Raw genomic sequence first — 13948 nt, 5'->3', positions numbered from 1 at the left:
AATAACTGTTTACCTATCTAGTAGAAAGTGTGACATCTAAAAGAATGGGATCAATGAATAGGGATGCTTACACGTATCGAGACCCAGTTCTACTTGTACAATAAAAATCAGGCTATTGTATCTTCTGTGTTTTGGAGACCTCTTACAGTTTTCCTTGTTTGTTTATTTTAAAATACTCTCTGTTTCTCTGTAATTACTTGCAAAGAAATCCACAGGAAAAAAATCTAAGGAATATTTATATACAGATCTCAATACTGACAACAGGAGTTCTTTTACTTTTTTGTGTCCTAGACCCCTGGCAGTCTGCTGAAATCTATGGATCCTTTTACAAGTAAGGCTTTTTAAATAATTCAAGGAAATGTTAAATTTCAGTTAAGAGGTTAGTGAAGATACAGATGTAATTTTTTTTTTTTCTGTCCAAGTTCATGGATCTCCTGAAATCTATCCACACACCTAAGAATAAGAGCCCTTGATCTACAGGAAAGGCATGAAGTTGGGCAACTGTGTCCCCTTCTTCAGGAGAGTTGCCTGTGGATAGCAAGGGCCAAGGAAGGGCTGGTGGATAAGAGATCAAGGGAAGAAGGTGGGCTGCCCTGGACAATAGATAAAGCTGGAAAAGCATCCCAGGGAAGTGAGAGGTGGAGCTCCTTTCCACCTGACCAACTTCCTGCTGCAGCCATTACTATAAGAAACAATTACAGAATAATTAAATACCAAAGACGATGGTACTAATTCAGAGGATAATTGGTGCTTGGCAAAGGGAGAGATCCCTTGGGTTGAAATAGTGGAGAAGCCTTTCTGGAGAAGGCCTAACCAATCTTTGAATGACTGATAGTTCATGGACAGATAGAGGCCAGAAGGAAAGCCTGTGGGAAGACACACCACAAGCAAAGCACTGCGTCTGTAGGGACAATGAGGATGTTAGCATAGCAGAGTGGAAGGAAATAAGGCAAGATATTTAGGGTGAGACTTGATTATGTAGGGCCCTTGAATATGTAGCAGAATTCAGATTTATGAGATAGGTAATGTGGAGTCACCTGAGGTTTTGAGTTGGGTGACATACTGAAAATAGTATTCTTAGAAGAAACACTTTGTGGTATTATAGAAATGAATAGAGGGGAAAGGACTAGAATTAGGGATACCAGTGAGGAAATGATCCATTATAGTAATAAAGGGGTAAGGAATAGGCTGATAGCAATTGAAATGCAGAAGACGGCAACAATTTGGGAAACCTTTCAAATGAAAAGATCACAAGGAAGTGATGATCACCTGTCTTGGAGATGACAGTGAAGAAGAGAGTCGAGGATGATCCCAAGGTTTCCAGCCCAAGATGATGGCAGAATGATTATGGATTACCAATAGGAAAGGGTTTTGGAAAAGTTAAGGTTGGAGATGTACTTTGTGTAATCAGAATAAGCTGAAACTGAGAGTGAATGAACTCAGTAAGAGAGAATATTAGAAGGAAAGAATACTGGGAGACATCCACTTGGAAGAGGAGAAAAGCAAACTAGACAAAAAAAGTTGGCAGAGGCAAAATTGGAAAGGCAGGAGAAGCATAAGGACAAAGCAGTGTCACAGAATCCAAAGGAGGAGAGAACATCTTATTTCTCACCTGGCTGCACTACTTTGGGACTTTTCTGATTTCTCCATCATGCCCCAGGAGGCTCATTACTGGGATAACTTCATTGGCCTGCAAGAGCCCACTGGTCTTGGTACTCCACCTCATCACTCCCCTCTACCTCTCTGACTGGAGGGTGGGGCCATGAAAGGAGAAAGCTCAGCTCAGACGTCTCATTTCTCACCTGGCCATTCTACTTTGGGACTTTTCTGATTGACGTCTCTATCACGCTCCCATGTTGAGTTCCTTTCCTCCACCCTTCCCCCCTCTTTTCAGCTTCATTTTCTGTGTTGTCTTCCCCCATTAGACTGTAAGCTCCTTGAGGGTAGACTATTGTTTTTTTTTCATATTTGTATCTTCAGCGCTTAGCATAGTGCTTAATAATATGTTTATTGGCTATTGACTCAAGACAGAGAATACACCATCAGAGGTATCCCATGTTGCACAGAGGTCAAAGGAGTCAACGGAGACTCGAAACAAAGCCCTTGGATTTGATGAGAAGGAGGCCACTGGTGACCTTAGAAGGAAGCAATCTTACCACATGGACAAGTGAAAGGAAGACAGATCAATGGGAAGGATGGATTAGAAGTGGACATAACAGATGTAAATCATGTCGTCTGGCAGTGAAATGAGACACTGGACAGTATTCATAAGGAGTAATAGGAACAAGTAAAGCTTTTTTAAGCTGGGCAAATGAACATTCTGAAGTGACACCAAGAGGTCAAGACTTGACATTTTATAGGCAAAACTATCCCCAATTCTATATATTCTCTTTAATAAAATGATATTGGCCCAAGATCATCAAATAAAGTCCACATCTTCTCTCTTGTTCCCAAACCTGTTTGTGACAATGCTATTGCTGCCACTTTCCCAGTCTCCAGTGGCAGATGTCCTCAGGAGTTTGTTTTTACTTGTGTCCAGGGGTACCAGCAGGTTGACCATGAGGTTTGCAAAGTGGATTGCCTGACTGAAGACCGTACTCTCCTCCTTTTGCACCAGCTCTTGCTGCATCTCTTTGCTCAGTGTAGGCCATAACCGCAGCTGCTCTGCGGCCAGGTCCATTGCAGTCTTCTCCTGCTCTGTGCTTTTTGGAATTTTCTCCTATGAAAGAAAGTAATTAGAATGAAGAGAAAATATTAATCATTTTATATAGTCCAAAGAATGAGACCGAGGTTGTTAAAAAATGAAGACCATGTTTTAATAGCTTAACATTTGGATAACTGTAACCTGTTGTGTAAAAAATAAAATAAAAATGGAGAGTAAATAATCTTCTTAATTCGCAGTACTTTAATGAACCTCTATGAAGAGTACAGTGAAACCAGGTTGATTAAGAGACCAAGTGGTTTCCATTTTACTTAACTCTATCTGTAAACTGTATCACTTCCAATATATTAATTATAGTAAATAATTGGCCTATTGCTCCTTGAAACAATGTTGAGATGCTAATATTTTTTTGTGTGTTATTATGGATGGCAGGGATGGAAAATACTTACATTTTCTTGAAAGTAAGGATTATGCAATTGAATATAATAGTACTAAAATGATTTCTTTAAAAAGAGGGGTGCCCCATACAGTTTAACTTATAGGTTTTATCAGAATTAAATTATATGCAATGTATTTTTTTGTGCAGTGGTACATGGGTAAGTGTTGGTTTGGGGTTAGCCATTTAAAACAAATAGGGAGGATATGAACACAAACTTTAGTGTTTGATACATAAATTAATTTGAAAAAAGTTCAATTTAAATGTTACTACATGCTAAAAACGACTACTGGAACACAATAATCTAATTTGATTTCAAAAAAATAGCACAGACACTAATCTTTGGTAGTCTATGAAGAAAGATGTATATACCTACTGAAAGTCAATTCTTAACCAAACCACGTGTTCTAAAAGAAATTCAGAAAAGCATGCTTCACTTAGCACACAATAATTATTTAGATTATAAGACATGAGAGATGACTATAATAATTAAGCTTTTACCAGTTGATTGAATGAGAAGGCATATAACCACAATTTTCAAGTGGGGCCACTACTATGATGTTAGTTTAGTTAAGATTCTAGATGTATGTTCCCAAAATGGGAATTTCCAGTGACTAAACTTGTAAAGGTTTACTGTCACAATCATGTGTCTAGTGGACTCTGTTGATGGAAGAATAACTGCAATATATATTGTTGATAAAAAGCAGTATTTAAGCCCCTAGTGTGCAATATTTGCCCAAGATGAGCCATCCAGCAATCTACGATATATAAATGCAATGAGTCTTTCAATTAAATGCAGTGCCAAATGGCTGCCTCTTTAAAATTATCAACTATTTTCATACAAATAGGAGTGCATTAAAATGTCAGTTGAAGAATAGAAATTAAATAAACTGTATCACCACAAACCTACCCTGGTCACATAGAGTATTATGTTATATGACTGACTATGGCACTTAGCATAATGCCTTACACATAGTGAATGCTCAATAAATGCTTGTTGACTTGGTAAAAGAAAAGGCACAGTTTCTGCCCTCATAAGCCTATAAAGGAACTCTATGAGTGAGAGCTGTGGTGGCAAGAAATTTACCACATATGATTTAATTATAACACAATATTTAATCAACAGGTATTTATTTAAAGTGCCAGTTCTGTGCCAGGCACTATGCTAGGCCCTGGGGATACAAAGGCAGCCAAGGAAATATCTTTCTTTTTATGGGGAGGGAGGACAGAGCACGTACATGAAAAACCACGTCACAGGGCAGTCTGTCATAGGTGTATAATGGAGGTACAAATACAGTGCTACTGTAGTACAGATGAGAGAAACAGAAATTCTGGCTGAGGAATTAAGGAAAGTTTTATAAAGGAAATAACATCTGAGCTGGGGCAAGAATGATGAGTTGGATTTTAGTGAGTGGTAATTGGGGGTGGGGATGAGGGAAAGGATTCCAGGAATAAGGAGGCCATGAAAGGAAAAAGACAGTAAGTTTGGGAGAGGATGGGCAGTCCAATACATTCTGCTGGTGAAGATATTAATCCATAGAATTTTAAGATTTCAATTTGAATTGCTAGCTGAGTTACAGACCTGAAGAGATTCTTTCAAAGAGCAAACAATGCCATAGAAAATCAGTGAGAGGTGCCACAATGAACAGAAAGGTCTTTTCTTGTAACTTATTCAAGAGGGCACAGCTGAGGAAGAGCTGGTTACCCAAGTCTGACTGCAGCCAGTCTGAATCCCATTCCTCTTTCATCCCTGTTTCTGTTAAATGAGCTTTACAGGGAGGAGTTTTTGCATGGCTGTAATTCATTTCTTCTTTTTTATGTCACTAAGCGTGATTTCAGGTGACAGACCTTCTGAGGAATAAACAAAGCCCATGTAATTTAGTCTTCAATTCCCAAGTGTTCTATCCTCTTCCAATACCTTCATTTGTTCAGATGCTTACCCTTCTAGTTTTTCATGATTATAAATAGCACTTCTAGAAACGATCCTTGTACAAATTACTCTTTTCCCCTTGGGATTTATATCTTTGGGATATCTGTTCCAAAGTGGAATTTCCAAGTCAAAGGGCACATAGTTTTGTAGCTCTTGTTACACACTGGCAGACTAAGCTCCCCAAAGGTGAAGCCAACTCACAGTGTCACCAGCAGTATGACAGCATGCCTGCAGTGACCTGTCAACAGTCTGGTGGTCACTTTCACAAAAGCATAAACATAAAGGGAGAGGCTTTAGGATGTCCCCTACCTCTGTTTTCCAATACTTGTTCCCCAAAAGAGGCACAATGGATTCTCATTTGTTAAAATTCAGGGCTTATGAACAGTTCAAAGATGCTAATACAAATAAATATCATAAATACCAATTCACCTAATAAACAAGCAAAAAAACCCAAAGCAACAGTTTTTTTTTTTAAAATTGTGACTGTACATGTTAAAATACGCTTCCACTTATTGTCTGAATTCTAGTCTATAAAGACATTTCCTATTTTCTCACCTTTTGCTTCAAGTGTGTTGAATGATTGTCTTCCTTGGCTGAGAGGTATAGGGAGCGAACTTGATTTTGCACATTATTGTAAAATGTTGTCTCCCAAAACTGTTGATTAGTCCATATGGGGTGGTCCTGCACACAGGTATAAGCAAACTGACTGACTCCAGGGGCGAGTTTCTGTGAGAACATACCAAAATGCAACCATCAGTGTGGAAAACAAACAATTTAAGTCACCTAAATGACCATCTCTGACAAAGTTTACCCAAAGAGTGTTTCACAACAGTACACAGTACTATTTTTGCATACATTCAACTTAATCATTCAACTTAACCAACATTGTCTAAAATGTAGAAAGCACTATGCTAGGCATTAGATTATCTGAGTTAAAGATATAACTAAACTAGCAGAAAATGCAAAAATTGCTCATTACAGGTTTTAAAATGCATCAGGTGTGTGTGTGCGCGTGCGCACGCACGTGCTCTGGGAGTGGTTATTATTGTGTTTATTATTTGGATTTGGTGGGTTTTTTGTTTTTGATCCAGTTCTGTGATTTCATTGATTTATAAAATTCCTGATGAGGAGACTTCCCCTACCAATACAGATCAGGAATTATTCTGCACCTTAGTAGTCTTAGAGAGTTGCCCCAGCTTTGAGAAGTTTGCCCAGGGTCACAAAGTCAGTTAGTGTCAGAAGAGGAACTTGAATCCAGGGCTTCACGATTCTGAGGCAGCCTATCCATCCACTATGCCACTCTATACGTCATTACTCTGTAATTCAGTATTTAAAACTAAATGCTGATGTCACCCTAAGACTTTTTTGGAAAAAGCCAGAAAGCTGTCCAGCTTCCTCATCCTCTGCCCTCAGCTTACACATTCTCTACGAAGAAGAGTCTCACATGCTTTGGTTTAGATACTTCCTAGGGATGGAAGCCCAAATATGGGGAGGGACTCTCCTCCTCTCCCCATTTCTCTTACTCTCCCTCTTTTGCCTCCCTTCACCACCGCTCTTGCTCCCTCTCTCTCCCTTTCCTCCCTCATGGATCCTGCTGTGTTACTGCTCCATAAAGAACTGTTCTTTTGTTTCTTAGAGTATTCTTTCCTAAACTTGAATTAAGATTTAAAACTTATGAGGCTGACTCCCTCTGACTTGTTTATGACTGACTAGATCTTCATAAGATGACCCATGGGTTGCTGATTGACCTTATGATGGGCTGGAAATTTTTGCCAATTTCTCGTGAAAAACGAGTGCAACATAGTTGTAGGCAGACTTTTTGTAGATTGAAAAAAATGTAGAGTGCTGTATGTCTGAAAGGACAGATTTGTTTTGGGAATGAAGCTCAAAAAGGCCACTTCTGTTAATGTGAGTTTACTTTTTTTTTAAAGGGAAAGCATGATAAAGGGGAAAGAATAACAAATCTGGAGTCAGAGCATTTTTGGCTCAGATCCCATCTTAGGGAATCACTAATTGTTTGACCTTGGGTGAGTCATTAATTTCCCTGGGCAGTCAGTCAGTAACTCAGTAAGTGTTCATTAAGCCCTTAATATGTGCCAGGCAATGGGACTAACTCCAGGAGAGTCCAAGAAAGGCAAAAACATGTTCCCTATCCTCAATGATCTTATAGTCTAATGAGGGAGCAAACATGGTAACAACTAGAACAAACAAGATATTTACAGGGTAAGCTCCAAGTAATCTCAGAGGGAAGGCATAAACATTAAGGGGGCAGGGGTCAAGAAAGGCTTCTTGCAGAAGGTGAGATTTTTTTATGTTTTTGGCAATTGGGGTTAAGTGACTTGCCCAGGGTCAGACAGCTAGTAAGTGTCAAGTGTTTGGTCTGAGGCTGGATTTGAAGTCAGGTCCTCCTGACTTCAGGGCTGGTGCTCTATCCACTGCACCACCTAGCTGCCCCAGAAGGTGAGATTTTCGAAGGAAGCCAGTGAAAAAGCATGGAGTTGAAAGATGGGGTGGGGTGTAAATATTAGTGTAAATGTGTGGGATATAAAATGTAAGCAGATTGGAAAGGTAGGAAGAGGCCAGGGTATAAAAGCCAAAAAGGGGATCTTACATTTGATCCTGGAGTCTATTGCCCAGTTATTCTGCCTGGAAGATTGATCTTAAATACCACCTGGCCTTTCCAACCAAATGTTCCTTTCTGTAACTGAGAGAGGTTCAGCATGAGAAGCCCACTGACACTCAAGAGAAGTAAGTAAGGCCACTGGTACTCAAGCCCTAGCCCTATTATTACTATTCATAGTAAATAACAAGGATGGTGAAGACATTATTATTTTTGGGGGGTTAATGTATCATGACCTGGTTTTTTTTTTGGAGAAACAGATGCTTTTTTTTATATTAAACATATTTCCACATTAGTCATGTTGTGAAATAAGAATCAGAACAAAAGGGAGAAACCATGAGAAAGAAAAAAAAAGAGAAAAGAGTATGCTTTGATCTGCATTCAGACTCCATAGTTCTTTCCCTGGATGCGGATAGCATTTTCCACCATAAGTATTTTAGAAATGTCTTAGATCATTGCATTGCTCAGAAGAGCTAAGTCTAACAAAGTCGGTCAATGCACAATGTTGATGTGCTACTGCGAACAGTATTCTCCTGGTTCTGCTCACTTCATTCAGCATCAATCCATACAAGTCTTTCCAAGTTTTTCTTAAGTCCGCCTGCTCACCATTTCTTATAGAACAATAGTATTACATTACATTCACATACCACAACTTGTTCAGTCATTCCCCAATTGATGAACATCCTTTAATTTCCAGTTCTTTGCCACCACGAAAGAGCTTCTATAAATATTTTTGTACCTGTGAGTCCTTTTCCCATTTGTATGATATCTTTGGGATAAAGACCTAACAGTAGTATTGCTGAATCAAAGGGTATACATCATCTTATAGTCCTTTGGGCATAGTTTTAAATTGTTCTCCAGAATAGCTGGATCATTTCACAACTCCACCAACAATGCATTAGTGTTCCAATTTTCCCACATCTTCTCCAACATTTATTATTTTCCTGTTTTGTTGTGTTAGCCAATCTGATAGATGTGAGGTGGCACTTCAGAGTTGTTTTAATTTGCATTTCTCTAACAATAGTGATTCTGAGCATTTTTTTCATATGAATACAGATAGCTTCAATCTGTTCACCTGAAAATTGCCTGTTCCTCTCCTTTGACCATTTCTCAATTGGGGAATGACTTGTATTCCTACAGATTTGACTCAGTTCTCTATATATTTTAGAAATGGGGCCTTTAGCAGAGACACTGGATGTAAAAATTGTTTCCCAGCTTTCTGCTTCCCTTCTAATCTTGGTTGCATTGGCTTTGTTTATGCAAAACCTTTTTAATTTAATGTAATCAAAATTATCCATTTTGCTTTCATAATATTCTCTATCTCTTGTTTGGTCATAAAATCTTTCCTTCTCCACAGATCTGACAGGTAAACTATTCCTTGCTCTCCTAATCTGCTTATAGTTTCACCTTTATGTCTAAATTGTGTACCCATTTTTACCTTATCTTGGTATACAGTGTGAGATGTTGGTCTATGCCTAGTTTCTGCCATACTGTTTTCTAGTTTTCCCAGTAGTTTTTGTCAAAGAGTGAGTTCTTATCCCAGAAGCTGGAGTCTTTGGTTTATCAAAAAGTAGATTACTATAGTCATTGACTACTGCATCTTGTGTACCTAACCTATTCCACTGATCCACCACTCTATTCCTAGCCAGTACCAAGTACTTTTGATGACTGCTGCTTTATAACACAGTTTTAGATCTGGTATGGGTAAGCCACCTTCCCTTGCATTTCTTTCTGTTAACTTCCTTGATATTCTAGTCCTTTTGTTCTTCCAGATGAATTTTGTTATTATTTTTTCTAGCTCTATAAAATAAATTTTTGGTAGCTTGATTGGTATGGCACTGAATAAATAAATTAATTTAGGCAGAACTGTCATTTTTGTTATATTAGCTTGGCCTACCCCTGAGCAACTGATATTTTCCCAATTATTTAGATGTGACTTGATTTTTGTGAAAAGTGTTTTGTAATTGTGTTCATACAGTTCCTGGATTTGTCTTGTCAGGTAGACTCCCAAATATTTTATGTTGTCTACAGTTACTTTAAATGGAATTTCTCTTTCTATCTCTTGTTGTTGGGCTTTGTTAGTAATACATAGAAATGCCAATGATTTATGTGGGATTATTTTATATACTGTAACTTTGCTAAAGTTGTTAATTATTTCATGTAGTTTTTTAGTTGATTCTCTAGGATTCTATAAGTATACCATCATATCATCTGCAAAGAGTGATAGTTTTGTTCCCTCATTGCCTATTCTAGTTCCTTTGATTTCTTTTCGTCTGTCACAGCTAAAGCTAACGTTTCCAGTACGATGTTGAATAACGGTGGAGATGACCTTGTTCTCCCCATCACATATAATGCCAGCTGGTGCTAGACAAATGGTACTTACCATTTTAAGGAAAACTCCATTGATTTCTATGCTCCTCAGTGTTTTTAATAGGAATGGATGCTGTATTTTGTCAAAAATTTTTTCTGCATCTATTAAGATCATCATGTGGTTTCTGATTTTATTATTGATATGGTCCAATTTCCTAATTTTCCTATTACTGAACCAGCCCTGCACTGCTGATATAAATCCCACCTGGTCATAGCGTATTATCCTCATGATAAGTTACTATAATCTCTTGGCTAACATTTTATTTAAAATTTTTACATCTATATTCATCAAGGAAATTGGTCTATAATTTTCTTTCTCTGTTTTGGTTTTTGGTGAAGACATTATTAATGAGAACAACAGACACTTTGACACTTGCAAAGTGCTTAATATACATGAGTTCATCTGAGTCTGGGGAAGATCCTTGGCGGTCTTTGAGCCTCAGTTTCTTCATCCATAAACGAGGCCATTGGATTAGATTAAAGATGACTGGAGAGAGCTGGAAGGAGCTCAGGTTTTAGAGTCAGAGGACCAAGGTCCAACATCTACCTCAGCTCTTTTCTACCCATGGGATTGTGATCAAGTCCACTTTTCTGTGAAATGAGAGAGTTTGGCTATGTGACCTTTGAAGTACATTCCAGAAGTGAATCTACGGTTCTAGATAGATCTTCATGAAGCTGTACAAACATAAGAATAGCAATACTCACAATAGTATTAACAGATCTCCTCAGACATCTCCTCATTTCCCACCTGACTTTCTGGATTTCTCTGACTTTTCTACCATGCCCCCTCACCTCTTACCATCCCCTATTTTTCAGCTTCCTTTGGTGGGTTGTCTTCCTCTATCAGACTGTAAGCTCCTTGAGGGCAGGAACTGTCTTTCCTTTTCTTATTTGTATTCCCAGTGCTTAGCATAGTGTCTGGCACTTAGTAGGTATCTAATAAGTGTTTATTATTTATTTATCATTGATTAATATAAATAACAGAAACTGCCATTTATCTAATAGTGCTTTATGGTTTGCAAAATTCTTTACATGTGTTATCCTATTTGAGCCTTACAACTACCTTGTGAGTTAGGTACATGTATTTATTATCCCTGTGTTACAGATGAAGAAACCAAGGCCCAGAAAGGTTGTAATTTTCCTACAGGCAGGATTTAAACAAAGGTCTTTGCTGACTCCAAGTCTAGCCCTTTTCTGTACTACATCATGCTGCTTCTGAAGAAAATGGTTACTATGGTGGTCTCTAATGGTAGCAACCAATAAAACACTCTCAAAAAGTAGATTATCTTGTCTCCTTTCTTGAAGTGAGTTGTCCCTTCCAGGTTCTATGATTCTAGGAAAGGTAGCACAGTGTAACAGGTAGACAGCCAGTCTGCTACTCAGCAAGACCTGGGCTTCAGTCCTTTCTCTGAACATCCTTGCTGTGTGACCCTGGACAAGTCACTCACCTTCTTAGACCCAGGCAGCCACTGAAATTGCAGGCTGCAGAGAAGGTGCCAGTTTACTGGGGTAGAGGAATGCTCCTCATCGGGAATTCCTTGTACTGATGAGATCACAAAAAACCAAACAACCAACCAACCAGCCAACCAGCCAGTCAACCATGATTCTAGAGGCAGATTTTATCAGGATCATTCAAATGTAAAACAAAAAAAACCCAACTCAAATCCCAGAACAAACCCACAATTAATCTCAAATCTCTTACTGCAACAAAACAGAATTTCAAATCCGTTTCTCAAAACTTTTTGTAAGTCATGCGTTAGAAATGCTGGTTTTTCTTCAACATTTCTCATGAGTATACGCCCTTTATCATGAGTTGCCCTTTACTAGATCTAGTTTAGGTTAGATGACCAAGTTATCAAGGATGTTGTAGAGGGGATTCTTCTTTAGGTAGATGTACTGGTTGAGTTCTTCATTCTCTTCTGATTCTGCAACTTGTCCACAGTCACACAGGTAGTAGGTAGCAGAGATGGGATTTGAACACTGGTTCTTTGTCTCATGATCCAATACTTTTTACGGAGACTATTTTTTTCCAACAACTCTAAATCTAGACAGATGGAATTGGCAAGAAGTGGTCCAAAATAAAGTGGAGAGAGATTCTCGGGAATCACAACCCCTGTGATTACATTTATTCAGTTTTGTGAGTGATAACCTCAAAGGCAATACTTTCCATCAATGAATAAAGCCATATACTCATACGATGTGAGTACACACTTATAAAGAGCATGCTTATTTGTACAATACGTAATATACAAATTTGGTGGCAGTTATGGCTTTTGATATGTGAGTCACAAACATGTATTGCTTAAATAACTTTCTGAAACACCTAAAAGGTTCATTCTCTCTCCATGCCCTCCTCTTATGACTCCCCTCACCGCACTGCTTTGACACACTTAGTAAGGACAAGTGTGCTCTGCTCTGCCCTCTCTCCCTACCAGCAGAGGGCAACAGCAATAGGCCACAATCCAATTTTCTGTCACACCACACACAAGATTACCTTTCTTCTTCAAAATAGGAAAGCAAGTACTTTTATAAAACACACTTGAAACATAATTTCTTAGGAATACAACAAAAATTTCACATAAATATTTTCTCCTTATAAAGGGAATTTTCAGAACTTAAAACTCAAGGTCTTCTTTTCACAGGCTGAGTAATTTCAGTTAACAGTGAAAACAGTCGTGAATGAGGCTATCATTGGAACCTAAAAGCATTACTAGTTTGAGAAACAAAATTCCCTGAATGCTAAAATCTTTACGTTATGTCCTTCTATTATTCTAACACAAGATAATATATAGTAGAGTGAAAAGAGTACTTGGGGCCGGATGACCTGGGTTCAAGTCTTTTATCTATAATTTACTACCTATGTATCACTTAGGCAAATTACTTAACCTTTCTATTCCTCGATTTCATTAGGCAATGGCCTAAATTATCTTTAAGGTCCTTTCTAACTCTAAATCCTTTGAGATGTTTTCCACCCATGGGAAATAATACCCAAATGCATTTTTCCTTCTTTTGGAGACTGAAAATTTACCATGTGTTTCACAACTGTGACGTATGTATGTATGCATGTATGTATGTCTGCACATATTTTTATCCTATAGAAGCAGGTAATATTTCTGCATGGATTTTATAATACAGTTAGTTACTGAGTACTGAAAGAATAACTATAGACTGTAACCTCCCTTCCCAACCCTGAGTAAGTGTGCACGTGATTTATGAGTTCCTAGAGGTTCAATATTAAGCAGCGCCTCTTCCTTTCCATCTAGGGCTTCTCAAGAGAACACAGAATGGTCTATTTGACACAACATCAATACTGGGCTTAATGGTCAGGGGCTGGTTAAACAAACACAACCGGGCATAAAAACTTCAGAAAGAAAAGCTAGCACAAGTGAAGGCCGAGGAAGGTCAGTGTGAGGCAGCCTTTCAAATAAAGAAGGCCTTCCTACAGGGCTGCAGGCAAGCATGCTCCAGGCGCATGGGGCTGGCTTATCTAAGAAAGTTCTCCTGCCTTGGAGAAACAAAACCTTAAAGTTGGATGAGCCCGCTGCAATCAATTACTCTTTAGGAAGGTCCCCGGCTTACAAATACAAAGACTGACTACATGCTGAGGTTTTTCTCTGGAGCCATGAACCTCCTGAATGTAACAGCTATCAAAGCTCGCAGATGACTGGCATTTCCATAACAAAATATCCCCTTCATCTGTATTTTTTTTGTTTTAGTTTCTCTCTTTACACACCATCTGATTATACTTTCATTTCCAGTCATTCAAATATTAGTCATTTAAGAGTTTTTTCAATCTTTCTTTTGGAAATGCTTGAGCTCTACTGGCCACCAGAAGGTAAGTAAAGGGATATCTCTGTTCTGTCATGAAACAGAACCATGGCATCCTGGGATGTCAAGCTTGGGAGAGGCCTCTGGGATCCTCCAGGCCCA

General features: G+C 38.5%; 1 protein-coding gene across 1 annotated transcript in view; it reads right to left on the bottom strand.

Annotated features, from left to right (window-relative positions):
* The window catches only part of SBF2 (SET binding factor 2), a 485589-nt gene that overhangs the window by 98430 nt on the left and 373211 nt on the right, over window positions 1-13948 (bottom strand). Inside the window, exons 19-20 of the mRNA XM_027852565.1 lie at window positions 5584-5754; window positions 2457-2719 (exon numbers count right to left, since the gene is read on the bottom strand). Of these exons, the coding sequence (XP_027708366.1) occupies window positions 2457-2719; window positions 5584-5754 (434 nt within the window). The remainder of the gene's footprint in view (window positions 1-2456; window positions 2720-5583; window positions 5755-13948) is intronic.

Source organism: Vombatus ursinus, unplaced genomic scaffold (genome assembly GCF_900497805.2).
Source record: "Vombatus ursinus unplaced genomic scaffold, bare-nosed wombat genome assembly UNPS02009770.1, whole genome shotgun sequence".
Taxonomy (NCBI): domain Eukaryota; kingdom Metazoa; phylum Chordata; class Mammalia; order Diprotodontia; family Vombatidae; genus Vombatus; species Vombatus ursinus.
This window is presented reverse-complemented; position numbering and strand designations above follow the sequence as displayed.